General features: G+C 43.3%; 1 protein-coding gene across 2 annotated transcripts in view; it reads right to left on the bottom strand.

Moving 5' to 3' along the window:
- PARN (poly(A)-specific ribonuclease) overlaps nt 1-26,447 on the bottom strand; it is a 287,911-nt gene that overhangs the window by 92,446 nt on the left and 169,018 nt on the right. For both annotated transcript variants that reach the window (XM_073591082.1, XM_073591083.1), the window contains one exon: nt 11,044-11,118. In XM_073591082.1, coding sequence (XP_073447183.1) covers nt 11,044-11,118 — 75 coding nt within the window. The remainder of the gene's footprint in view (nt 1-11,043; nt 11,119-26,447) is intronic.

Here is a 26,447-nt window from a genome sequence, read left to right as displayed (position 1 = left end):
CTGTCACACAGGGTATGCCCACACTTCACTTCCAGTGCTGAACAGGAAGAGAAAATCTTTAACACGATGTGCACTTGCTAAAGAAAATAGCAAGTTAAAGACAGATTGACATATAAAACTTATGTAGGGAGATTGGTTTCATCTTTGTGCATCATCTGAGGCCGTTCACTTCACTGGGTATATGTGAGGGTTTACATCCGCTTTAACCCTCTCCATTTAAAATTGCCCACTTGACATGAACAGGAAAGGAGAAATAATCAATGTGGAGACAGATCGCAGTTTAAAACTTCTGAGCCATCTGATTTAATGTTTAGCACTCAATATCCCGAACTAAGAATGCTTGAAAGGAGTATAGAATTTAAAACTGAAACTAAAGTTGGAGATCAGATTTAATAGATGGTTTGGGCCAAGCTGGCCCAAACAAACTATTTCCCTTAATGTGTGCGGCCGCTGAGTATGCTGTATAAACTATGTGGCAGAGGCTACATACAGTATATAGCACTGTGTTCCAGGTGCGAGTCAAGACCTTCCTGTCTAACAACCAGAACAAAATAGAATCGACTGAGCAACGCTTTGTATTCCATCAATGAATACACGGAGATTGTGACATCAGCCAGCCTCTGACTCAGCGAATTAGGGGAACCTTTGTATTTATTGATAAAGTTTTCTATAAATGACCGAGCACCACTGCTATAAAGTACATCCAGCCGTTGTACACATTTAGGCCAGCTTAGCCCAAACAAACTAGTTACACAATCTAAAAATGAAGATCAGCTTTTAAAAAAAAAAAAAAAAAACAAAAAAAAACAAAACAAAAACAGGAGATAGAGAGATAGAGTTTAAGGTACAGATTCTCAAAATCACTACAAAGTTCACCACTTCTGCAATTGCCAAGGCCTTTGCATACAGAGAGCTGATCCAGCTGGTTTAAATTTGCTCAGTAACCAAGAGATTTTTTTTTTCTACTGTACTTCATTTAAGCAATCACAGTATATGAACATCTAATAATGGTGCTTTCTTTGGCTTAAAAATGCCTTAAGCAAATATTTTCCCTATCACCAAGTTTATTTTCTTTTTATTTGTCAGGTCTAGGTATCTGTCACAAATGTAGAGCTGCTCGTTTAGACTGGAAAAACCCACCACCACGTTACCACTTAAAATCCTGTCAGAGATGTGTTTTCAGAGAAAACTTTGCATGTCCTGCTGACTAAAGAGCTATTCACATCCCGGAGGCACCTGTGAAAAAAGCATCATGCTTGTCACATTGCTTAAAGCCATTCTCCATTCATAATCTTTTTTTTTTTTTTTTAATTAACAGAATCTATAGAGCAGCTTCTTTGAATGGAGGAGGGAAGGGCAGAAGAAGTGGGCACTCTTGACAATAGTCTTTGACCGTTCTGTCAACCCTGCAACACTGGAATATTACCAGTTGTGTAAATGCAGGGGAGAAGAGGACTTCGGATTTAACCAAAACAGCAGACAGCAGCACAGAAGACGCTTCACACTGGTGAAGGTAATCATTGTCCCTTAAAGTGGAAGTAAACCCGAATGGGTTCTTCCTTTGCCCCTGCAAAGTAAAAGCATTAAGTGCTAGTATGCATTGCATACTAGCACATTATGTGACACTTGCCTGCAAAACGAAACCCGCTCTGTCCCCGCTGCAGGTCGCATCCATGTTCGCCCCTCTTCCTTCCAGGGTCACGGACTCTGGCTCTGTGACTGGCCGGAGCTGTGTGACGTCACTCCAGCGCATGCGCACAGGAGCCGCCAGCCATGCCACTTGCTCATGAAGAAACAGCACAGGGGGCAGTTTCTTCACAGCGCATGCACTGATGACATTGGCGCAAAACACAGTAAAATAACTCCTAAACGGCACATGTTTAGGAGATTAACAGTACCTATAGGTAAGCCTTATTCTAGGCCTACCTATGGGTACAGCTTCCACAGGTTTACAACCCCTTAAAGCTGCTTTTTTTTTTTCACTAGAAAACAGACTAAAAACTTAAGCTTCAAAAAATAAAAAGATACTTCTGCTATCCGATAGAAATTCTACCCATTCAAAAAGTATTTCTGCAATAGAGAAGAAAAAAAAAAATACAAAACAAAAAGGGTGGGTCACTATAAGAAACGTCGTCATGTTTATCCCACATGCCAGAAGTGCACCAGTAGAGAGACTTGGGCAGTGCTGGCGGCTGTGACACAAGTGGGACACAAAGCGTTTCGTTTTTGTGACACGATTGACAGATTTACAAGGGACTTTTTTTTTTTTTTTTTAAACAAAGGACTTTTCAAATGTTGGGGTATCCATTTCTAGGCCCCTGTAGTCACCAACATGGGAACAAGATGCTTTAAACAACTGCCCTCACCCTTGGCAAGACACCAACATGGTTAAGTCTGTATGTATGTATGTATGTATGTATGTATCCCCCCTAGCCTTTCCTGGCGAGCCAGGCTGCATACTCAGATTAAGGGTCTGGATTCTTATGGAGACCTCACAGTACTCTCCTCTTATTTTATTTCCATGGAGTCCACCTGAAAATTAACATGAGACTCAAATGGTCTGGTATGCATTTTGGGCGGTGGTGGACTGACTTTTTCATTCTTGCTGCATGCTTCTTGTTTGACAGTTGTCGCTGACAAAACACTCCAGTCGTTTGCAAGCAATTAAAAAAAAAAATTTAAAACACCCAGCTGCACTGAATGGTTGAAAAATTCAGCACATGACCCAAGGGCAGTGGTCAAGCCCTCTCCCACGTTTTTGTTTTTTTGTTTTTTTAACACCATGCCCATTAAACCAGAAAATGGGCCATTTTATTTTGACAAACTCACCTCCCATTGATTTCAATAGGGTTCAGGATTGAAACTTCTTTGAAATTAACCAAACTCAGTGCAGTCCAGATATTTTTGTGGCGCACAAGTTAAAGGAATAAATGCGATTATATTTGCACAAAGAGGAATGGTTCACAAAGTAATTTGCTGAATGTAAAATAAGGGTATTACAAACAATGCTGAAGTACTATTTTAGTGGGCAATATGTGCAGAAGAGCAGTGCAAAGGATAACAGCAGATGTAATATTTGTGCAAGTACAGTGCAGATAGACTAATCTCCCACTGTGGCCATTTTATTTTGACAGCAGCTGTGGTTCTAAAGCCTCAAGGTTTTTTTTTTTTTTTTTTTTCACATTAATGCATTCTATACAGGAGGTAAAAAACCTTCTGTGCTGCAGGAGCCCCCCTTATACTTAGTGCCCAATCTGATCCAGAGATGTGCTCTCACCACGGTCTCCCTCCTCCCTGGGCAGATTAATAGCAGCGGCAGCCATTGGCTCCTGCTGCCATCAATGAAATGCCATGACAAGGGAGCTGGGGTCAGGGCCTAATTGCCTGGTCTGTGTCAATAGACGGAGACTAGGCGGCTCAGGGGCGAGGAGTGGCCTGGAGCACAAGCGGGGGTACCCCAGAAAAGGAGGATTGGGGCTGCTCTGTGCAAAACTAGCAGGTCAAGTATACTGTAAATAGAAAAATATATTATATCTATCTATATCTCACACATACATTCATATATACATATACACACACACACACACACACACACACACACACACACACACACACACACACCCCAACTACTTTATAATCATATCAAAAGGCAGGAGAAAAAAAATGCATTTTTTCACAGAAGCCTTCAAAGCATTGCACCCACAATCAAGGGATCATGGGTGCAGTGCCAAGCTTCGACAAACTCTTCCCCTTGCTCCCAGCCCATACCTAGGTGTGAGCTTTCAGCTGGAGAGTTATTTGACACAAGGTCAGAGGGGATTTTTAGGGGGTAGAGTTGCTTAACATGTTACACCCTAAAAATGGGTGTAATATGTTGCAAAAGGTGGACTTAGCCTTTATATTATGAAGAATGGGACAAAATACGAAGCCTTTTATGTATAATCACATAATACACACCACCAAAAATCTGAATGAAAGCAAGAAAACAGGAATGCTTAGTGTTACCAATAGAAAAAAAATGCCATTTAAAAATAAATTGCTAGTGGAGATTAACAATGGACATACATTTTAAGCCTGTTCTTGCTACACAGCCATGCAAGTTCCTGAATCCATACAGCCACCCTCTTGGCATAGAGCTGTATGCATTAACATACCAATTAAACTCACTCACTTACCAGCTCCACAGACATCTGAATATCTGCTTAGATGACCCTATATCCCATGGAAAATCTCTAATAAATCACCAGCTTCTTTAGTCTTTTAAAACCGTCACTATCCAGCCAAAACAAAGCTTTCCTTGTGCATTAAGCACAGGCTGCAAAAACATTTTATACATTTATGGAATGCTTATCCTGTAACAGGCTTACAGTTTAAAATGTCATGCTTAGCTCAATAAAATCTCTGCAAGATAAGGAACATTTTCCAAGAAGCATAATATAGATCTTTACTGGTCTAAGCCAGCACATTCCTTATTATATTTTAGACAAAATGACAGTACAGACAAGTCTATTTCTTTCAGGGAAAGCAACACCAGGGCCGTCTTTAAGGCAGGGCAAAAGGGGCAGCTGCCCTGGGCCCTGTCATTGTTGTGGGGCCCAAAGCAGCTGCCTCATACTTGCCAACTATCCCAGTTTAAATTCCCTTGTTCCTTGAAGTTTTAGTCCTGTGCCGTGTCCCGATATCTCAGTGTGAAGTGCTGCTATTAATGCTGCCCAGCTCTGCCCTATCAGTGAGCAGTATTACTGTACAGTAATCTCTAGCAACCAATCAACAAGCAGAAATCATGTGCTGTAACCTCTAGCAACCAGTCAGTAAGCGGTAATGATATGCTGTAACCTCTGGCTCGCTATCGCTGCCTGATCTGATACAGTAAACTGATTTTAAGTCTAGCTGCTATTTATTTTATGTCTCAGAGCAGTTGGAGAGCAAAATTGCATGGGGGGGGGCCCCAAGAAAATTTTTGCCCAGGGTCCAATCAATATTAAAGACGGCCATGAGCAACACCACTGCCAGTGTGAACGAAAATGAACTAATTCCTCCATCACAGTCAAGGTAAACGGAGGAACTCTCCCCACTGACAGAGGGGACTCTATGGTGTCCGAACACAGCCGCTGATCAAGAAATTTTTTCCAACAAGCCCATTTCACAGAAATCAATTGTTTGATCAATTTCTAATAAGCTGCTAAACCAGCCATATTTTGAGCCATCTATAGCAGGGGTAGGCAACCTTTCAGAAGTGAAGATCTAACTGGGCAACATGTAGTAAAATCAAAGATCCCTGGCAGGAGGGAACTTGGGGCATTGGCACCGCTCTTAAAAAAAATAAGTAGTGTCTTCTGCCCCTCTTGAGATCACTCCCCCCCCCACGGAACCACTGTAGTATCCTGCCATTCACATCCTGCCCACCCCCCCCCCCAGTGTCCCCTGAACATCCCACACATGGTAGTGCGTTCCTCCTGACCCCCCCAAAAGAAGTGTCCTCTGAACCCCCCCCCACCCCAACAGTAACAGTGTCCTCTGCAGTCCCATAACCCCCCACTATAGATTCCTCTGCGTGTCGTGCCCCCCCGTAGTGCCCTCTGCCACCCCATAGCAATGTCCTCTTCACTACCCCCCCCCCACAGTAGTGTACTCTCTGCACGCGCCCCCCCCCCCCCCCCCCAGTAGTGTCCGCTCCTCCGTGCGCCCCCCACCCCCCTTTCGCATAGCATGATCCTGTTTCTCCGCCAGTAGTGTCCTCCCCGCTATAGCCGTTTCCCCTGTCGCTCCCAAAACAGCTATAGGTAGCTCTCTCCTACCTTACAGTGCTTGTACATGTCAGGAGTTGAGGCTCCACGGTGATGGATGGAGGGTGGGATCGGAAGCTGCTTTAGTTGAAATTTTAAGTCAACAAACTGATGATTGGTTGCTAGGACCGCCTAGCAACCAATCACCTGCTAGTTAACTTGCAAAGTTAACTAAAGCAGCTCCCAGTCCCACCCTGCATCCAGCACTGCTTTGCCTCTTGCTCCTCTCTACCAGTGAAGGAAAAGCAGCACAAGCGTAGCCAGGGGGAAGCATTGGCAAGGCCCTGACCATTATCTACCTGTGTGATGCGTCACCACAAAAAGTGTGTCTGGTCTTGGCATGTAACTGCACTGAAACAGTAAACGTAAGGCTACTTTCACACTGGGGCGGTGAGAGCGTCTGTGGTAAAGCGGCGCTTTACTGACACTTTTCGGCCACTAGTGGGGCACTTTTAACCCTCGCTAGCAGCTGAAGGGGTGAATACCGCCTGGGTAGCGTCGCTGCCGAAGCACTGCCCATTCATTTCAATGGGCAGGGGCAGTACACCGCTCCTAAACCACCCCAAAGATGCTGCTTGCAGGACTTTTTCTAGCATCCTGCAAGCGCACCGCTCCAGTGTGAAAACACTCAGGCTTTCACACTGGAGTGACAGGCAAGGCGCTTTGCAGGCACGATTTTTAGCGCTAAAATGCCTGTAAAGTGCCTCAGTGTGAAAGTGGCCTAAAGGTTACCTAGATCTGGATTTCAAACCAGCATCTTGCCATCTCATGTACGTTAGAATTCAGACTGGGAGGCGAAGAGGCAGAACTGGAAGACAATCAAAATGACAGATTACTGCACTGCACAATCTAACACAGGGCGCTTACTTACTGGAGGACAGAACAGATGTTAGTCAGTGGGCTGTTAATTCTCTAGCCAAAAGCAGACTATGCTGCACTGCAAGAATAGTGATTGTGCGCTTAAAGACTCTAAACCTACATTTTTACCACCCCTTTTCCCCCAAACGATTGGGGCTGCTCTGTGCAAAACCGCTGCACCGAGCAGGCAAGTATAACAGGTTTGTAAAGGAATATTTTTTACTTAAAAAAATAAATAAAATCATTTTAAGCTTACCCTGAATACCATAGCATCAGTTAAAGAGGCAATGAAAGCTGCAAATTTACACAGCAAGCTCTTTGAATTTAATCTGAAATGTTTGTAGACAAGCAAGATAATAAAAAGGTATTGTGATGTCTTTAAAGGCTAGATAAGGATCAGACAAGTGCACATTTTAAACAAATTTTAGGCAACTTCATGCTAGCAAACAAGCCAAGCACTACGGCTCCATTTCTATTTCTTACTCATCTTGGTGTAAAAGTCTGCCAGGAGCTGTGAGCATTACATGTGTGATTTAGCCAAAACATCCACATGGTATGGGAAAAAAAAAAAGCCATGAACTCCTCCACAAAGTACAGGAACAGAGTCTCATTCTGTAAGAATACATTGCGAGTATGTCAAACGACCGATTTACTGCCTGTGTGTGGCCCCCTCCCTCCTTCACTGTTGCCGTCAGTGATTTTTTTTTTTTTTTTAAATAAAAAAAAAGTGCTCCCAGCTGTTTTCCAGTTAGTATGTTTAAGTGGTTTTAAAGCTTCATTTTTTGTTAAAACAAACATATTATACTTTCCTGCTCTGTACAGTGGTTTTGCACACAGCAGCTTTAATCCTCTTCTTTTGGGGTCCCCCACTGGCACTCCTGGCTCCTCACCCTCAAGCAGTACCCCCAGAGAAAGTCGCAGGCCCTGGGGGCACTGCTGCATGCTTGCTCCTGAGCTTCTGCTGTACGCATCCAAAAGACAGAGCCACGGCTCAGGCCCGCCCCCCCCATTCTCTCCACATTTCCTCACCTGCTGTTGTCTCAGTCAAAAAGGGAAAGTCACAGGACAGCCGAGGCTATTGTGACCATCGCTGGATTTGAGGGAGCTCAAGGATTGGGATGTTGAAGGGGCTGCACAGGTTTTGTACATTCATGCATGAAGGTTAAAAAACCTTCAGCTTTCAGAACAGCTTTAAACTCTCACATTTTGCAGCTACTTTCCCTGAGATTAAACCCCTCCCATGCCCAGCCACGGCAACCCCTTGACTGGGTCTTTATGCCCAGTGGCAGGATGAGTGGCTTGATCATATGACCACTGATTGTTAGTGGTCACAAGATAGGAAGACTACCCATCAGCTCCCAACAGACCCTTTCACCAGACTTCTTTCTAGACCTTGAAAATGTTAATCTTTAATACTACTTACAGTATTGCCAATTTTCTAATTGCGATGAGCTCTCAAAAGCAGTGTACAAATGATCAGATTATCGTACAACTGTTTTGAAAGCAGTATTTTTCGTACAATTTTCTGATCGTGTGTATGGGCCATAAAGGTAGTACTACACCCCGCCAGGCCCCTTTTCAGTTTCATGACCATACTGAAGGAAATACAAATCCTTTAGAGGGTAAACCAGCTCCAATGTATGTATTTTAAATGTTAAATAAAAACCTTAACATAGAAAAGTGATGGCATAAAAAAAAATAAAAAATAAAGACCAAGTGGTCCAATCGAGGCTTTTAATACACGATTTTGTTTTGTGTATAGATCTATGAGGTGTGTCTAAAAATTTTGGCGAGTGGTGTGATATCAACGGCAACATGGGTCAGGTGCGCGCATGTGCACAAGGCTATCCAAATATGTCGAGAAGCGCCACCTAGCGTGGAGTACACCTGACCATCAGGGTAAACCTGCTGCGGGCAGTCAAACGTAGTCAGTGTTTGGTAGGGTCACAGTGCAATGGAGCAACAAGTGGCATCAAATTTTGCTACAAATTAGGGAACACACAATGCAGACGCTGTGAGCAGAAATTGTGTCTAACCACTTCTAGACCGCCTGCCGTCGTACTTTTGGCTGTTTGAAGTGGAATACCGTTATGGCAGCAGACAGCCTACATAACCCCATTATCTTCAACAGCGGGCGGTCAGCTTTCTGATAAAGTGGTCTCTGTGGCAGATTCTCCGCAAGATCAATTTTAATCAAGGGAAGAAGAGGGCTCCCCTCCCGCCCCCCTTCCAGTCGTCTCCGCCGCTTACCGGAGCTGTTGGTGGTGGCGGAGACCATCACGTCCTCTCCCCTGACAGGTCTAAAACCGAGTGAGGGAAAGATGGCCCCCACTCGGCTCCATAACATTGGATGGCGGAAGCGACGTAAAACGTCACTTCCACCAAATGGTCTTTCAGGTTTTTTTTTTTTTTTTTTTGTGTGTAAAACGTGAGATCTGTTTTTGACCCCAGATCTCACATTTAAGAGGTCCGGTCATGCTTTTTTTCCCCCCTATTACAAGGGATGTTTTTGCATTCCTTGTAATAGGAATACAAGTTTTTTTTTTTTTTTTTTTTTAAAGGAAAGTGTAAAAATAAGACGTAAAATAAAAAAAAAAGAAAAAGTTTAAGCACCCTGGACTCCTGACAGACCCTTGCATCTTTCATCCAGTGCTGCACTGACGTTTCTGGATTCTGAGTCATGGGGAAAGCAAAAGAATTGTCAAAGGATCTGTGGGAAAAGGTAGTTCAACTGTATAAAACAGGAAAGGGATATAAAAAGATATCCAAGGTATTGAGAATGCCAATCAGCAGTTTTCAAACAACGATCAAGTGGAAAATGAGAGGTTCTGTTGAAACCAAACCACAGTCAGGTAGACCAACTAATATTTCAGCCACAACTGCCAGGAAATTTTTTTAGAATGCAAAGGAAAACCCACAAATAACTTCAGGTGAAATACAGGACTCCGAAAACATGTGGTGTGGCCGTTTCAAGATGAACAATAAGGAGGCACTTGAAGAAAGATGGGCCGCATGGTTAAGTTGCCAGAAGAAAGCCATTACTACGTAAATGTCACAAAGTGTCCCGCTTACAATATGCCAACCAGAACAGAGACAAGCCTCAAACCTGGCACAAAGTCATTTAGAGCGATGAGACCAAAAATTAACAAGGCCTATGGTGAAAAGGTATGGAGGTGGATCGCTGATGTTTTGGGGTATGTGTGAGCTACAAGGGCACAGGAAATTTGGTCAAAATTGTTGGCAAGATGAATGCAGTATGTTATCAAAAGATACTGGAGGAACATTTGCATTCATCAGCCAGGAAGCTGCAAATGGGACGTATTGGACATTCCAACATGACAATGATCCAAAACACAAGGCCAAGTCGACCTGTCATTGGCTACAGCAGAATAAAGTGAAGGTTCTGGAGTGGCCATCTCAGTCTCCTGACCTCAATATCATTGGGCCACTCTGGGTAGATCTCAATGTGCAGTTCATGCAAGACAGCCCAAGAATTTACAGGAACCGGAGGCTTTTTGCCAAGAGGAATGGGCAGCTTTACCATCTAAGATAAAGAGTCTCACCCACAAATACCACAAGTCTTCAACCTGTCATTGATGTTAAAAAGGGCAATACATGGTATTAAGAACTGGGGTATGTAAACTTTTGGTCAGGGTCATTTGTGTAGTTTGTTGCCATTATGATTTAAAGAGTAAACGCAGTTGATTGATAATAAATGGCTTTAGCCAAACACTAACCATGAGTCTCTCTCTCTCTCGTTAGTTTGAGGCCATGTCCCTATGATCTTGGCTTTATATTGAAAATAGTGCCCTCTTTGACCTTATTCACCCCTCCGGATGTATTTAAAAGGATTCAATCATGTCTCCTCTTTCCCTTCTTCCCACTTGTCAGATGAAGCTTCAATAAAATAATTTTTGAAAGTGCAGCCGTCCAGAATCATTTCCTTATGATACACATCATAAAAGCTGGGCTACCACCCAACTAGTGTGTGGGGATTAACCAGAGACTCACTCACCTGGAGCGTCTTTGTTTCATTGGTCATCACCCTAGTTATGCATCCTAGAATTCAATTTGCTTTTCCCACTGCCTGGTTATGCTGCTCATTTTACAACCTGAAATAAAAAGGTACCCCCCAAATCTTTCTCCTCTGTAGTGTTGGCCAGCACTGTATACCCAATGTCTGCTTTGCTAATGCTATGATCAGCAAGCTTAGGGATGCAAAACGTCCTCGCCAGCATGGATCTGCTTGTTCAGAATGTGTAAAAAATTATCAATTTTTACATTTACATACACAAATATTGAAGCAGAGCCAGCTAAAAATTTGGTCATAAATGCACAAAGTAGAAACCTTGAAAATATAGTCCTATATTACATCTTACACTAAAACAGCATCTCTTACCTATTTGTACTTGATCTGGTTTGCTGAGAGACACAAATGCTGATGTATCATCTATCCACGACACTTGGATATTACCTGGAATAAGAAGAAAGCAAATTAAAAAAAAAATAAAATCAAGCAAAAGCAGGGTGTGTTTTTAATTACATTCCTTCTCAAGTTAGAGGGCAATTCAAGAACCACAGGGTACAACAGCAAGGATCTTTTACAATTTGGTCAATATAAGGACCAATCAGAAGCTGAAATGTATTTAGCATAATCTAATACAGATCAGAACAATATAATTATATGCTGAAAATAATGTCTTGTTGGGAGGGGAGACCAATACCAGATTTTGACACAGTAATCCAAATGGAAGGTCAACATTATTCCCCCCTCCCCTTCTTCCCGCTCAGCCTTTTGGACACGTCACAAGTCCCAGGAGACTGCGGGGCCAGTCACAGGGTGCAGCACAGCTCAGGCAGCTGTCTGGAGAGGCAAGGTGTCAGTTGGCTTCTCACAGTATTTTGGCACCCAGATCTAAAAACCAGCAATGAGCCGGGTCAGGTGAGGACAGGTAAACGCTTTTTTTTGTCAGTATGGATAGCTGCTGACTGTGAAGATCCCCTTTAAAAGAATATGTGAACCTTGTAAAGCAGTCTAATCAGTTTAAAGCAGCGTTCCACCCAAAAGTGGAACTTCTGCTTTAAGGACTCTTAACCCTCCTCCTATGCCACATTTGGCATGTCATATTTCTGCAATCTTCTGGAACACGTCACAGGTCCCAGAAGATTGCTCGACCATTCAGGACGTGCAGTGCACTCCCAGCTGTGAAGCCGCAACTTGTCACAGCCGGATGCCCACACTAGTGATGCCAGGGAGATAACCGAGGCTTTGGGCAAATGCATCGCTGGACAGGTGAGTATTAAAAGTCAGCAGCTACACTTTTTGTAGCTGCTGACTTAATAAAACAGAAAAACGAGTGCAACTCCGTTTTTGTATAGATTTGAAAGCCAAAACATTTGTTTATGTAGATATCTCCATTATAAAATGCCTAGTTTCTTAAATATAGAAACACATAGCCGCTGTTCTAAGCTGTATAAGACCAGTTTCACACAGGCTTCAGTTTGTAGAGGAGTAGTGCGAACAGCAAGTTTTTACAAAGCTTTCAGCAAACTTTGTTTAAGCTTTTAACCACTTCCTGACTGCCTCGCGTACATATACGATGGAAGAATGGCACCACTGCCCAAACCGCTTTATAGGCACATCTGCCCCCTTAAGAACCAACCATAGCGGGCGCACGCATCTGCTGCGCGGCGCCCAATGTGCCTGGCCGGCGGGTGCGATTGCTGCTGGCCACCTGCGATTGCAGGCACAAGAGCGAGAGCTGGGATTTGTGTGTGTAAACACACAAATCCCTGTTCTGTCAGGGGAGCGGAGACTGATTGTGCGTTCCTACAACGATATGTGCGTTCCCCAAGTCACATCCCTATACAGTGAGAAACACATGAGGGAACACATTTAACCCTTTGATCGCCCCCTAGTGTTAACCCCTTCCCTGCCAGTGACATTTAAGCATGCATATTATAGCACTGATAGCTGTATAAATGTCAATGGTCCCAAATGAGTGTCAAAAGTGTCAAAAAAAAAAAAAAAAAAAAAATTCCATAACTATAACTTTTGTGCAAACCAAACCTATGCTTATTGCGATTATTTTTAACAAAAATATGTAGAAGAGTATATATTGGCCTAAACTGATACACTTTTTGAAATTTTGGGATATTATAGCAAAAAAGGAAAAAATTGTTTTCAAAATTGTCGCTTTGTTTATAGCAAAAAAAAAAAAAAAAAAAAAAAAAAAAAAAACACATAGGTGATCAAATACCACCAAAAGAAGGCTCTATTTGTGGTGAAAAAAAAAAGGTAAATTTTGTTTTGGTACAGCGGTGCACGACCGTGCAATTGTCAGTTAAAACAACGCAGTGACGGACTTCCGGCCGGATGTGATCGCGGCAGCACACCTTCCTCCACAGCTCCCTTACTCCTGCTTAATTTCCGAGATATTGGATTATTCACACTGGCTTGCAAAGTGTCCTATTAGACAGGGGAGAGAGCGCTGAATCTAGCGATGCCTTCTTCAACTTCCAAGAAGTCTGCTAAGGCACTGTCGGATCAGAGACAGACCCGCTCCATTAAGGATACGGCGCCTGGCCCCGCCATCTTGTCTTCTCCGCGGAAGGAACAGCGCGCCAAATCGGCAGCTGGTAAGATGGCACAGGCTAAGGAGACACGGGGGAATACTTCAGAAACTGCTCAGGCATCTACAGTAGACACAGGCAATTACCAGGCCGATCTTGGAGGCAATCGGTGCTAGTAAAGCAGAACTCATGGGGTGCATAGATCACCTCTCATCTGAGTACAACTTGATAAGGCACGATTTGGATAAGATTAGGGGCCGTTTGACTACAGTGGAGACACGCGTTTCTGAAATGGAAGATACCTCTCATGATCATGGTGCCCAACTAGCTGAACTTAGAGACCAAGTTACGTCCCTACAACACAAGGCTATTGATGCAGAAGACCGCCAGAGAAGGAACAACATCCGGGTGGTGGGCCTCCCTGAGGGGGCCGAAGGAGACAGACCTGCACAATTTGCCGTGCACTTTTTCAAACAGCTACTATCCATGCAAGATATGCCACCTACTTATGTAGTCGAGCGAGCTCATAGGGTCCCTGCCGGCAACAGAACCCCAGGTGCCTTCCCTAGACCGTTCCTGGTTCGCTTCTTGAATTTCCGAGACATGATCCTGACTCAAGCCAGAAAATTGCAAGAGCTACGACACGACAATGCAAGGGTAATGCTATTTCCAGACTTCTCAGCGGCGACACAACAGAAGCGACGATCGTTTACTGAAGTCCGAAGACGCCTGAGAGAGAAGGAGGTCAAAAATAGTATGCTGTACCCTAGTAAACGCAGAGTACAACACAAAGGATCGGTGAAATTTGAGCACCCAGAAGAAGCCTGTGAATGGATGGTTAAAGAACTTTGATGCCCTGTGAACGACAATCTGACGTGCGACTGAAGCGTGTATGCCCTATTGCATATTTTGTTTTCTGTTTTTTTTTTTTCTTCTTTTTGAGGAGGGTTTTTCTCTTCCCCTGGAAGGACATGGTTAACGCATATCTTCCAGTATTTCTACTATAAATATCTTACATCATTGACAACCTCCATGCGTCCAGATTTGGTTATGCTGACTATAAATGCTATGAAGGGATGACACCTTCCCCCTGTAATACAGACCATGGATATGGTAAGGGTTTTTTTTGTGCTTTTTCTCTTGTTTTTATTTATGCTTTTTTTTTCCTCTGTCCACACATTCCCTGAGATTCTCCTATACAGAGCTCTTTTCAATATCATAAGTAACTCCACTTCTTCTGGTAGGAGCTAGTGGAGGTGATATGGACTATTAAAGGAACTTTCGATTGCTGCGGCGGGAATTCACCGCAATTTTTTTTTGTTGCCTTTTTTTGTTCAGGGATTAAGCTATATACCGGACTGGGTTTGTTGGTTTCTGGTATAAAAGCAAGGGTGAGATGTTCTAGAGCCACAGCTCGACCTAGGGGTTTTTATTTTAACTTTGTTTTCCTTACCAGGTATGATAGGTACTATATCTGGGGTTAGACCCCCTTTGCAGATGATTCTCTGGTTTATGTTTGACAGTAGAGGTTGTAATGGTGGATGATATTAGGATTGTGTCTTGGAATGTTCGAGGACTTAAATCACAAACTTAAGAGGGCCTCAATATTCCAATACCTTACACAGACCCGACCACATACTCCTACAGGAGACACACATGGATGGCAGTGGAATCCTTTTACGCACACTGTGGATTCAAAAGGTCATACATTCAACGTACTCCACATTTGCTAGAGGAGTCTCTATCCTAATTTCCAGGTCTCTACCATGCACGATCCATCAAGTGTTTACTGATCCAGGTGGCAGATATGTGGCGATAGTCATAGAAATATATCATAAAACTATCATGTTGGTAAATATATATGTGCCTCCCCCTTTCAGGTTAAGATACTATATGACCTCTTGACTAAAATGGCACCATATGCTCACCTCCCTGTGGCTGTTTTGGGGGATTTCAATGCTGTTCTGGATGCGGTGTTGGACACCTCCAACCCGGCTGGGGGGGGGTTCCACTAATCTGAATTGATGGAGGTCTGTGGCAGATTTCATGGAGCTGTGGCGCTGGAAACACCCAGATAAGTGCTTTTCGCATGTGTCAACAGCCCACAGGTCTTCTGCCAGGATAGATTTAGCCTTTGGGAATAATCTATTCCTACCCTATGTGAAAGATATAACATATTTGGCCGGGGGTCTGACGGATCACAACCCCCTTGCGGTTACTCTGTCATTCACCACAGGAGCAAAGGGAGGAAGCTGGCAACCCTCACCTGGATGGCTACAAAAATGAGCAGGTTTCCGTCCAGGTGATGGAGGCCATTCAGTTGTATTGGTCCTCCAATGTCAATACAGCGAACCCACACATTGTTTGGGATGCTTTTAAGGCAGTGACAAGGGGGGAGTATTGAAGCTTGTTGAACACTTGTGGAAACCTTTTAGCAGCTTGTTTAAAGTGACAATCAGCAATTCCATTAAGTAAATAAAATATCCAAACCGTAGCTAAATGGTGCTTTAAAGCCTTCAAGAAAGTTTGTTGAAGCTTGCTGAAAGTTTCATAAAAAGCTTGCTATTCACACTGCTTTCATAGAAGTGGAGCTGGCTCCCGCTGCTGTCAAAAGCAAACAAGGAAGCAGGGGCAGGGCTAATCTGAGAACAAAGAGCACTGGTGGGGCCCCGCAAGGCGGAGCTGCAGGGCCACTCTAATTCCATTCAGAGTCGGTAAGTATAAAGCTTGTTAAAATAAAAATGTATAATATAATATAATATAATATAATATACTGGGGGGATGGAAAGTATTCAGACCCCCTTAAATTTTTCACTTTGTTACATTGCAGCCATTTGCTAAAATCATTCAGGTTCATTTTATTTCCTCATTAATGTACACACAGCACCCCATATTGACAGAAAAACACAGAATTGACATTTTTTGCCGATTTATTAAAACAGAAAAAAACGGAAATATTACATGGTCCTAAGTATTCAGACAAAGCACCCTTTTGATCTATTACAGCCATGAGTCTTTTTGGGAAAGATGCAACAAGTTTTTCACACCTGGATTTGGGGATCCTCTGCCATTCTCCAGTGCTGTCAGGTTGGATGGTAAACGTTGGTGGACAGCCAATTTTAGGTCTCTCCAGAGATGCTCAAGATGGGTTTAAGTCAGGGCTCTGGCTGGGCCATTCAAGAACAGTCACAGAGTTGTTGTGAAGCCACTCCATTATTTTAGCTGTGTGCTTAGGGTCATTGTCTTGTTGGAAGGTAAAAAACTTTGGCCCAGTCTGAGGTCCTGAGCACTCTGGAGAAGGTTTTCGTCCAGGATATCCCTGTAATTGGCCGGATTCATCTTTCCCTCGATTGCAACCAGTCATCCTGTCCCTGCAGCTGAAAACCACCCCCACAGCATGATGCTGCCACCACCATGCTTCACTGTTGGGACTGTATTGGACAGGTGATGAGCAGTGCCTGGTTTTCTCCACACATACCGCTTAGAATTAAGGCCAAAAAGTTCTATCTTGGTCTCATCAGACCAGAGAATCTTATTTCTCACCATCTTGGAGTCCTTCAGGTGTTTTTTTTAGCAAACTCCATGCGGGCTTTCATGCGTCTTGCACTGAGGAGAGGCTTCCGTTGGACCACTCTGCCATAAAGCCCCTACTGGTGGAGGGCTGCAGTGATGGTTGACTTTCTACAACTTTCTCCCATCTACCGATGGCATCTCTGGAGCTCAGCCACAGTGATCTTTGGGTTCTTCTTTACCTCTCTCACCAAGGCTCTTCTACCCCGATAGCTCAGTTTGGCCGGACGGCCAGCTCTAGGAAGGGTTCTGGTCGTTCCAAACGCCTTCCATTTAAGGATTATGGAGGCCACTGTGCTCTTAGGAACCTTAAGTGCAGCAGAAATTTTTTTGTAACCTTGGCCTGATCTGTGCCTTGCCACAATTCTGTGTGAGCTCTTCAGGCAGTTCCTTTGACCTCATAAGTCTCATTTGCTTTGACATGCACTGTAAACAGTAAGGTCTTCTACAGACAAGTGTGTGGCTTTTTGTGTACATTAATGAGGAAAAAAAAATGAACTAAAATGATTTTTAGCAAATGGCTGCAATATAACAGAGTGAAAAATGTAAGGGGGTCTGAATACTTTTCGTCCCCACTGTGTGTATATAAATATATAGATATATATACACACACACACACACACACACACACACACACACACACACACACAGTATATACTGTAAAGGAAATTTGTAAGTTCTGTATATAACTGTATTCTATTTTGTATGTATTGCACACTGCCCTCACGGCACTAATAAGGTTTTCATTCTTTTGCGTCTCAATTAGAATTAGTCTGCCTATGTTAGGCCCCTTGTTACCATAAACACAATATTAACGTGATACCTACAGAATCAAGTGTATAAAAACCTTCAATTGCGTCATAAAGGCAGAACAGTTATTTGGAAAGATACAGAGTATCTTTAGGGTCTGTTCCCTACGGAAGTAGTTAATTTGGAACCGCTAATCAATATGAGCATAGGAATTTCCTATCTAGAAATTTCCATGTCAATACATAAACACAAAGTACTGTGTAAACCTTTTAGGCAGGTGTGAAGAAATGCTGTAAAGTAAAAATGCTTTAAAAAAATATGTATTTTAATTATCAATTTACAAAATGCAAAGTGGGCGAACAGAAGAAAAATAAAATCACTATTGGGTGACACTACCCTTTGGCTTCAAACCAGCATCAATTCTTACACTTGAACAAAGTCTGGTATTTTGACGGATTAGAGAGAGTCAGGTGCACAAATTATACCAAGCAGGTGCAAATTGTCATAAATTTCACATGTAGGCGAATTGTCATGAATTTCACAGCCAAACTCTGCTTCTAAAAGGTGAGGTTATGGAAGCCTGTTTCATGTCACAGGTCATACACCATAGCGAGACTGAGCACACAAGGTAAATACTGCATCAGCAGGGTCTCACAGGCAAAGATTTCAAAGCAGACTAGGGTTTCAAGATATGCTGTTCAAGCTCTTTTGAATAAGTACAAACAAAAGGGCAATGTTGATGACTGTCAGTGGTCAGCCAAGGAAACCTAACGCAGCACATTAAAGACACATCATGCTTACTTCCCTTCGACATCAGAAGTTGTCCAGAAGGCATCAGCACAGAACTGGTGGAAACCAGTGGGACCCAGGTACACCCATCTACTGTTCAGAGAAGTCTGGCCAGACAAGGGTAAGTGACTTAACCACTCACAAAAACATAGGCAGCAGAAAAATTACAGCAGGTGCTTTGGACTGAAGAGTCAAAATCTGAAATATTTGGCCGGAGCAGGAGGCAGTTTGTTTCCAATAGGGCTGGCGAGCTGTACAATAATGAGTGTCTGCAGGCAACAGTGAAGCATGGTGGAAGTTCCTTGCAAGTTTGGAGCTGTATTTCTGCAAATGGAGTTGAGATATGGTCAGGATCAAAGCTATTCTCAACAATGAGAAATATAGTCAGACACTTATCCATGCCATACCATCAGGGAGGCGTGCGATTGGCCCACCAATTTATCCACCAGAGCCCTGATCTCAACAGAGTCTGTCTGGGATTACATGAAGGCAGAAGGATTTGAGGCAGCCTATATCCACAAATGATCTGTGGGCAGTTCCTCAACATGTTTGGAACAACCTACCTGCCTAGTTCCTTCAAAAACTATGTGCAAGCATACCTAGAAGAACTTATGCAGTTTTGAAGGCAAAGGGTGGTCACACCAAGTATTGATTTGATTTTGTTAAATCAGATTCTTTTTTTTTCCTCTCATTTTGTTAATTTATATACCTCTAATCAAATCACACACAAATTTTGTATATACAAATATAGCATTGCATATACCTGCCATGCAGTTGTACAAATCTGGGTACAAGGTTACAAAAATATACATTGTACACTTAAAAAGCTGATAAAAAAAAAAAAAAGCTATATATCCCCATTATTAGCATACACACCACTGTATGAGAAGAAATCTTAATACAATTAAAAAGGAAAATATTCAAAACAAACAGTGCACCATGTCTGAACCTTGTATAGATATTGCCATATATTGTGTGTTCTAATATTACATCACCTATGTCTTACACAGGTGAAAAACGAAAACAAAAAAAACACTAACTTACAGAAAAACCAAAACATAGGTTTCCCATTATATGCCAACAAAAGGATATTTTGCAATTCGATATAGAATGTACAATAGTATCATACTAAACCTTACAAAGACATGTGGAAGAACACTTGTGTATAGCTCAATTAATCAAACCAACAAACGGTCTAATAGCTCCCATTGACACCTGAGAAAAAAAAAAAAAAAATCTGAAACATACCCAAAAAAGCCAGGAAAAAAAAAAAAAATTATATAAAAACTATGTTAATCTCTGAGCTGTGCAGACTATAAATGAAGCCAATAACCATGAAGTCATTTGAATACAAAGCAAGGCTTCAGGACATAAAGCACATGGAAAGGAAATACAACACATAAGTTTAGATGTAGAATCCAACATATGGAAATAGCTGTGCAGATTTTACCAATCCACATAATTTGGTCCCAACCAATTATATAAGTATACTTGAAATGTTTAACTACTTGCCAACCACCGCACGCTGATGTACGTCGGCAGAATTACACGGGCAGGAATATGGGCGTACCTATATGTCCCTGCCTCCCAGCAGGCCCGATCGGGCCCCCCAGTGCCTGTGGCGGTCGGAATCGTTTCAGGAGCGATCCGTGCTGAGGGGGAGGCCACCGATTCATGGCCACACCCTCGCAATCACTCCTGGCGAATGAGAAGCTTCCTCTGCTTCTGTAAACGGAAGCAGCGGAAGTGAGGTCATCTCTCCTTGTGACGGTCTTTTCTTTCCAGCGCCCAAGGAGAGAAGACATCAAGTAAGTCTGCACCAACACTAACTAACAGTAGAACACGTAGGCACACAAATCACCCCCCCCCCCCCTGCACCCCCGTCACAGTGACACCAATAGCAGTTTTTATTTTCTTACTGATCACTGCATTGGTGTCATTTGTGTTTTAAGTGTTAGGGCAGTTAGTGGTAGGCCCCTTTAGGTCTAGGGAACCCCTCCAATAGAGGTTTAACCCTCTGATCACCCCTTCACCAGTGTCACTAAGCAATCCTTTTTTTGATCGCCGTATTAGTGTCACAGGTGACGCTAGTTAGCCAGGTAAGTATTTAGGTTCACTGTCAGCTTTTTATAGCGTCAGGTACCCCCATATACTACCCAATAAAGGTTTAACCCCCTGATCGCCTGGCGGGTGATACAAGTTAGGTTTTAGGGTCAGATAGGGTCTGCGTCGCCCCAGGCAGCGTCAGGTTAGTGCCAGTACTGCTAACACCCACACACGCAGCATACATCCCCCTTAGTGGTAAAGTGTCTGAACGGATCGATATCTGATTAGATCTATAATATACTAGTGTCCCCAGCAGTTTAGGGTTCCCCAAAACGCAGTGTTATCGGGATAAGCCCAGATACCTGCTAGCACCTGCATTTTGCCCCTCCGTCCAGCCCACCCAAGTGCAGTATCGATCGATCACTGTCACTTACAAAACACTAAACACATAACTGCAGCATTCGCAGAGTCAGGCCTGATCCCTGCGATCGCTAAGTTTTTTGTGGTAGCATTTTGATACAGTTGCTGACAGCCTAGGAGCTTTTTTACCTGCGAGTCTCACTAGTGTACCAGTAAATTTAGAGCCCAAAATGGTAAATCGAAGGTACACTAGTGAAGAGGTCTACACGTTTCTGAGCATGACAGATAGTGAAGAGGAAGTCACTCATCTGTCAGATTCAGGCTCAGAATACGATCCTGTAGACGACAGTGGCTCCATGATAGATAGCTCTGACGACGGAGTTGTGGTCCCTGCCAAGGTCAGGCGTACCAGACCCTGATCATCATCTGCTGTTGAGATGCAAGAACCGCAGGGCTCTCGTATGGAGCAGAGAAGTACTAGCGCCGCTATTCCTTCTGGTGAACTGGCAAGCACCAGCGGCCTAGTACACCCTGTTCGTAGTCAAACCAGCACTGCAGTAACACGAGGTGACGTGGCTAGTCCCATAAGCGCAGTTCAGGCTAGAGAGATGGCAAGCAATAGTAGTGTCCTGCTGCCACCAAGAAGACAAAGACAGGCCCGTCATGCCCATAGTGTCCTTCCTGCAGAATTCACCAATCCTAATTGGGAGCCCACCACTTCTGCAGCACCCGTACTTCCCCCATTCACCGGCCAACCCGGCATTCAGGTGGAAACAGTTGATTTTACATCACTTGATTTTTATTCGCTGTTTTTTTACCGAAGATCTCTATAGATCTATTGTGGACCAAAGCAATTTTTATGCTGGTCAATTAATCGCCGCTAATCCCCAGTTATCCCTTGCCAGAGCTTGGAAACCAATTACGGTTTCAGAATTTAAGACCTTTTTGGGCTTATCCCTTGACATGGGCATAGTTAAAATGATTAAGTTGCGGTTCTATTGGTCCACTGACCCAATTTACCATATCCCCATGTTCTCTGCTTCCATGGCCAGGGCACGATACGAGCTGATCTTGCGGTTCATGCACTTCAACAACAATGAACTCTGTCATCCTCAAGGAGACCCTGGATATGATCGGCTCTACAAAATTTGGCCCCTCGTAAACCACTTCAACCGTTTTGCAGACTTGTTTACTCCCAATCATGTTGTCTGCGTTGCCGAGTCCCTGATTACTTTTTCTGGCTGCTTGTCATTCAAACAGTATCTTCCTAGCAAGCGTGCCAGATACGGAGTCAAGATGTATAAGCTCTGTGACAGGGCCACAGGCTATACATGTAGTTTTATGGTTTACGAGGGAAGAGATCATCACGGAGCCGACAAACTGCCCTGACTACACAGGAAGCGCTGGCAAGATTGTGTGGGACTTGGTGTCACCCTTATTCGGAAAGGGGTACCATTTGTATGTGGACAATTATTACACAAGCGTGGCACTTTTTAGTCACTTGTTTGATCATCAGATTGGAGCATGGGGCACCATGCGATCTAATCGCCGGGGCTTTCCCCAGCGACCTGTAGATTCCAGTCTTAGGCTGGGGGAGAGAGCCTGTTTGAAGTGTAATTTGTTCGCTATGAAGTGGAGGGATAATAAGAATGTTTTCCTTCTTGCCTCCCTTCATGCAGTCACAACGGTCCAAATTACTACGGTGACTGGTGTTGTGGAGAAACCCCTCTGTGTCTATGAATATAACCAAAATATGGGAGGGGTGGACCTCAACGACCAGTTGTTGGCGCCGTAACTAGTTGCCCGTAAGGCCAGACGCTGGTACAAGAAAGTGTCTGTTTAATTTCAATTGGCTTTGCTGAACGCTCATGTGCTATACAGAGCTGCAGGACGGACTGGATCCTTCCTTAGATTCCAGAAAGATAGTCAGAGCCCTTCTGTTCCCAGACGATGCTCCACCTCACCTTCCAAATCCAAATGCAGTAAGCCGGCTGCATGAGAGGCATTTTCCGTATGTCTTCCCGAGTACCCCTACCCAACAAGCCCCCCCAAAGAAAATGTTGTGTCTGTAGAAAGCGCGGATATAGGCGTGACACCCGCTATTATTGTCCCTCCTGTCCTGACAATCCTGGTCTTTGCATTGGTGAATGTTTTGAACGCTACCATACACTAGTGGAGTTTTAGCATAGGGTACAGCATTGCACAGACTAGGCACACTTTCACAGGGTCTCCCAAGATGCCATCGCATTTTCAGAGACCCAAACCTGGAACCGAACCGTTACAGTTACAAATAAAAGTGTAAAAAAAAAAAAAAAATATATAAAATAAAAAACCAAAAATAGTTGTCGTTTTATTGTATTCTCTATTGTTCTGCTCTTTACTGTATTCTATGCTGCAATGTTTTATCAGGTTTGCTTTTCAGGTACGTCTTTTTTTATACTTTACTGTGTTTTATTGTTAACCATTTTTTTGTTTTCAGGTACGCCATTAAGCTGCAGTGCGGATTTATTTATATTGACAGCAACAGCGTTTGCTCCCACAATACATAAAGCCACGACTCCAGCGCTGTAGGAGGTGATTTCACCACCAGTGTTAAAAACAAAATGGTGCATGTATGCCCATCATTAGAAGTGGGTGGATGAAGAGAGGTATTCTCAAATGGTGGGCATACCCACCGATCAAGCTCCTTTTTTCATTCAGCCCACAGGCTGCCTGGAAAAAAAAAAAAAAAATAGATTACAATATATGCCCAACAAGGACCATCAACGTACTGGTATGTTTCTGGACTTTGAGTGGTTATACCAGAATGATGCCTGCAGGTTTAGGTATCATCTTGGTATCATGCTTTTCAGCCAGTGGTCAGCTTTCATGTAAAAGCAATCCTAGCGGCTAAGTAGCCTCTAGACTGCTTTTACAAGCAGTGGGAGGGAACGTCCCTCCCCCCCCCACTGTCTTCCATGGTTTTCTCTGTCTCTCCTGTCCCAACAGGGAACCTGAGAATGCAGCCGGTGGTTCCGCCAGCTGAACATAGAGCTGATCAAAGACCAGAATGGCTCCAATGATCTCTATGGCCTAAGAAACCGGAAACTACGAGCATTTCATGACTTAGATTTTGCCGCATATAAACAGTGCAACTGGGAAATTGGGAAAGCATTTTATCACACCGATCTTTGTGTGGTCAGATGCTTTGAGGGCAGAGGAGAGCTCTAGGGTCTAATAGACCCCAATTTTTTCAAAAATAGAGTACCTGTCAGTACCTATTGCTATCATAGGGGATATTCCCTGAGATAATAAAAAAAAATATAAATGAAAGGAACAGTTTAAAAATAAAATAGCAAAATAAATAAAAAAAAAGCATCCCTGGCCCCCCCTGCTAACGCCAAAAGCGAACGCAAGCGCCGGTCTGGTGTCATATGTAAACAGCAATTGCATTATGCATGTGAGGTATCACCGCTAAGGTCAGATTAAGGGCAGTAATTTCAGCAGTAGACCTCCTGGGTAAATCTAAAGTGGTAACCTGTAAAGGCGTTTAAAGGCTTTTAAAAATGTATGTAGTTTGACGCAGCTGCACGTTTTTGCACAATTTTAAAGCATGTCGTGTTTGGTATCCATGTAGTCGGCCTAAGATCATCTTTTTTTATTTCAAACATTTGGGCAATATAGTGTGTTTTAGTGCATTAAAAAATTTAAAAAGTGTTTTTTCCAAAAAGAAAAATGCGTTTGAAAAATCACTGCGCAAATACTGTGTGGGAGCAGAGTACATTACTGTGAGGTGGGGGGCTGAGGACACAGCTGTGAAGTGGGGGGATCTTGACGTAGTAGGTAGGAAACTGATGTAACGGGGTGGGGGGGCACAAATATGCGATTCAAACCTCTGAAGGAAAATTTTACTAAAAATCGGAGCTCCATGAGTTTAATTCCATACCTCTGGCCTAAATACTTCGTCGCTACCCAGGAATAAGACTGCACACCAGTTCTGACCTCCTAATTTACTCAATTCCAAATTGTTCATCATCAGTGACTTAAAGGAAATCTTTAGTCACAGCATACACTTTCATTTTTAGAACAGAATCATCGTAATCGTAATACAAATAAGATTTGACAATCCAATATAAAAACTTAGTTATAAAAAAAAAAGATAGATTTCAGCCGAATACACTGCAGTGTCAGACTGCTGAGGACCACCTAGTCTGCGGTATTCTCTATGGTGCCGGCAGATCCCTTCTCCGGCTCGCCGAGCACACGGGCGAGCCAGTAGAAACGCCAGAGGGCAGGGACATCCCCTCCCGCCAACTGTAAAAACAATCAAGCGGCTACACAGCCGATATGATTGTTTTCACTGTGCAGGGAATTGCCGGCAAAACAGGATATCTAAATGATGCCTGAGGCTGATGTACTGCTGGCGGGAAGTGGCTAAGGTCATTAAAAATTACCTTACAGGAGCTGCTGTAATTTTCTTGAAAATTAAATGTAATTTCGCAACCTGGAAGAGTTCTGTAAACAGTTTGTGTACAGAATGACCTTAGAAGTGTCATTTCCTGCTTGTGTGATTGGCTCATCGATTTTCCCAGAAGTCTGTGCTAGTTAACAAGTACAATTTTAGGTTCTCCCTATAATAGTTATGGTTAGTCTGGCTGAAAAAAAAAAATAAAAAAAACACAAACACACACCCCAACAAAAACACCAGTCCATCTAGTTAAACCAATAAAAAAAAAAAATAGGATTTTTACGTCATACTTATCTGTAAAATCCTTTTCTTCGACTACATCATGGGACAAAGTCAGGCTAGTATTCATTACCTGCTGTGATGTCCCAGAGCAATAGCCTTGAGGGGAGGGACACACCCTCCCAAACAGCCATCAGAACTTATACAGCAGCCCATACTATTCTACGGCCAAAAGCCGAATCCTTGGCTGCTCGAACATCCACTTGATAACATTTTGTGAACGTATGCACTGAAGACCAGGTAGCAGCCTTACAAATCTGAGGCACACAGATACCTGATGACAAAAAGCCCAGGAGGTTCCTACACCCCTGGTAGAATAAGCTCTCACCCTAAAGGGAGGAGCTTTAAGTTTCAGACCGTAGGTCTGAACAACAATTGACGGACCCAATGGAAACCTTAGAAGCTGCCTGCCCCTTCTTGGGTCCTTTTGGTAAAAAAAAATATCAGTGAATGGGAAGTTAAAGGCCTTTGGAAGAATACTAACAGGGCCAAAATCTGACCTCTGATTGTACTCAAAGCCAATTTGATTTCCACAGCTGACTGTAGAAAAGAGAATTCTCCCAATAACATATTTCCAAGGAAGCCATTTTCTGGCTTCACACCAAGCAATATAGGTCTTCCAGACCTTAAGATAAATCTTTCTAGTGACAGCTTTTCTAGCATTCACTGGAGTGGACACCACTGGTCCCGAGATACCATGGTCCTTTAATACCCTGGCTTCAATAGCCATGTCGTCAAACTTAGACTGTAAATTGGGGTGGAATATTAGGACCTTAAGACAGTAGATCGGGGTGACGTGGAAGCGTCCATGGTCCGTCTATTGTCAGTCTCAATCTCCGGGAACCAGGGCCTTCTGGGCCAGACTGGTGCCACCAGAATGACTGGAATCCCCTCTCTCCAAATCCTGAGCAACAAATGTGGAAGGAGAGGGATCAGAGGGAAAAGCATAAACCAGAGAGTACTGGCTCCATGGAACTATCAGAGCATCT

This window comes from Aquarana catesbeiana, linkage group LG06 (assembly GCF_042186555.1).
Source record: "Aquarana catesbeiana isolate 2022-GZ linkage group LG06, ASM4218655v1, whole genome shotgun sequence".
NCBI classification, from domain to species: domain Eukaryota; kingdom Metazoa; phylum Chordata; class Amphibia; order Anura; family Ranidae; genus Aquarana; species Aquarana catesbeiana.
The sequence above is the reverse complement of the archived record's forward strand: the minus strand, read 5'-3'. Positions and strand labels throughout refer to the sequence as shown.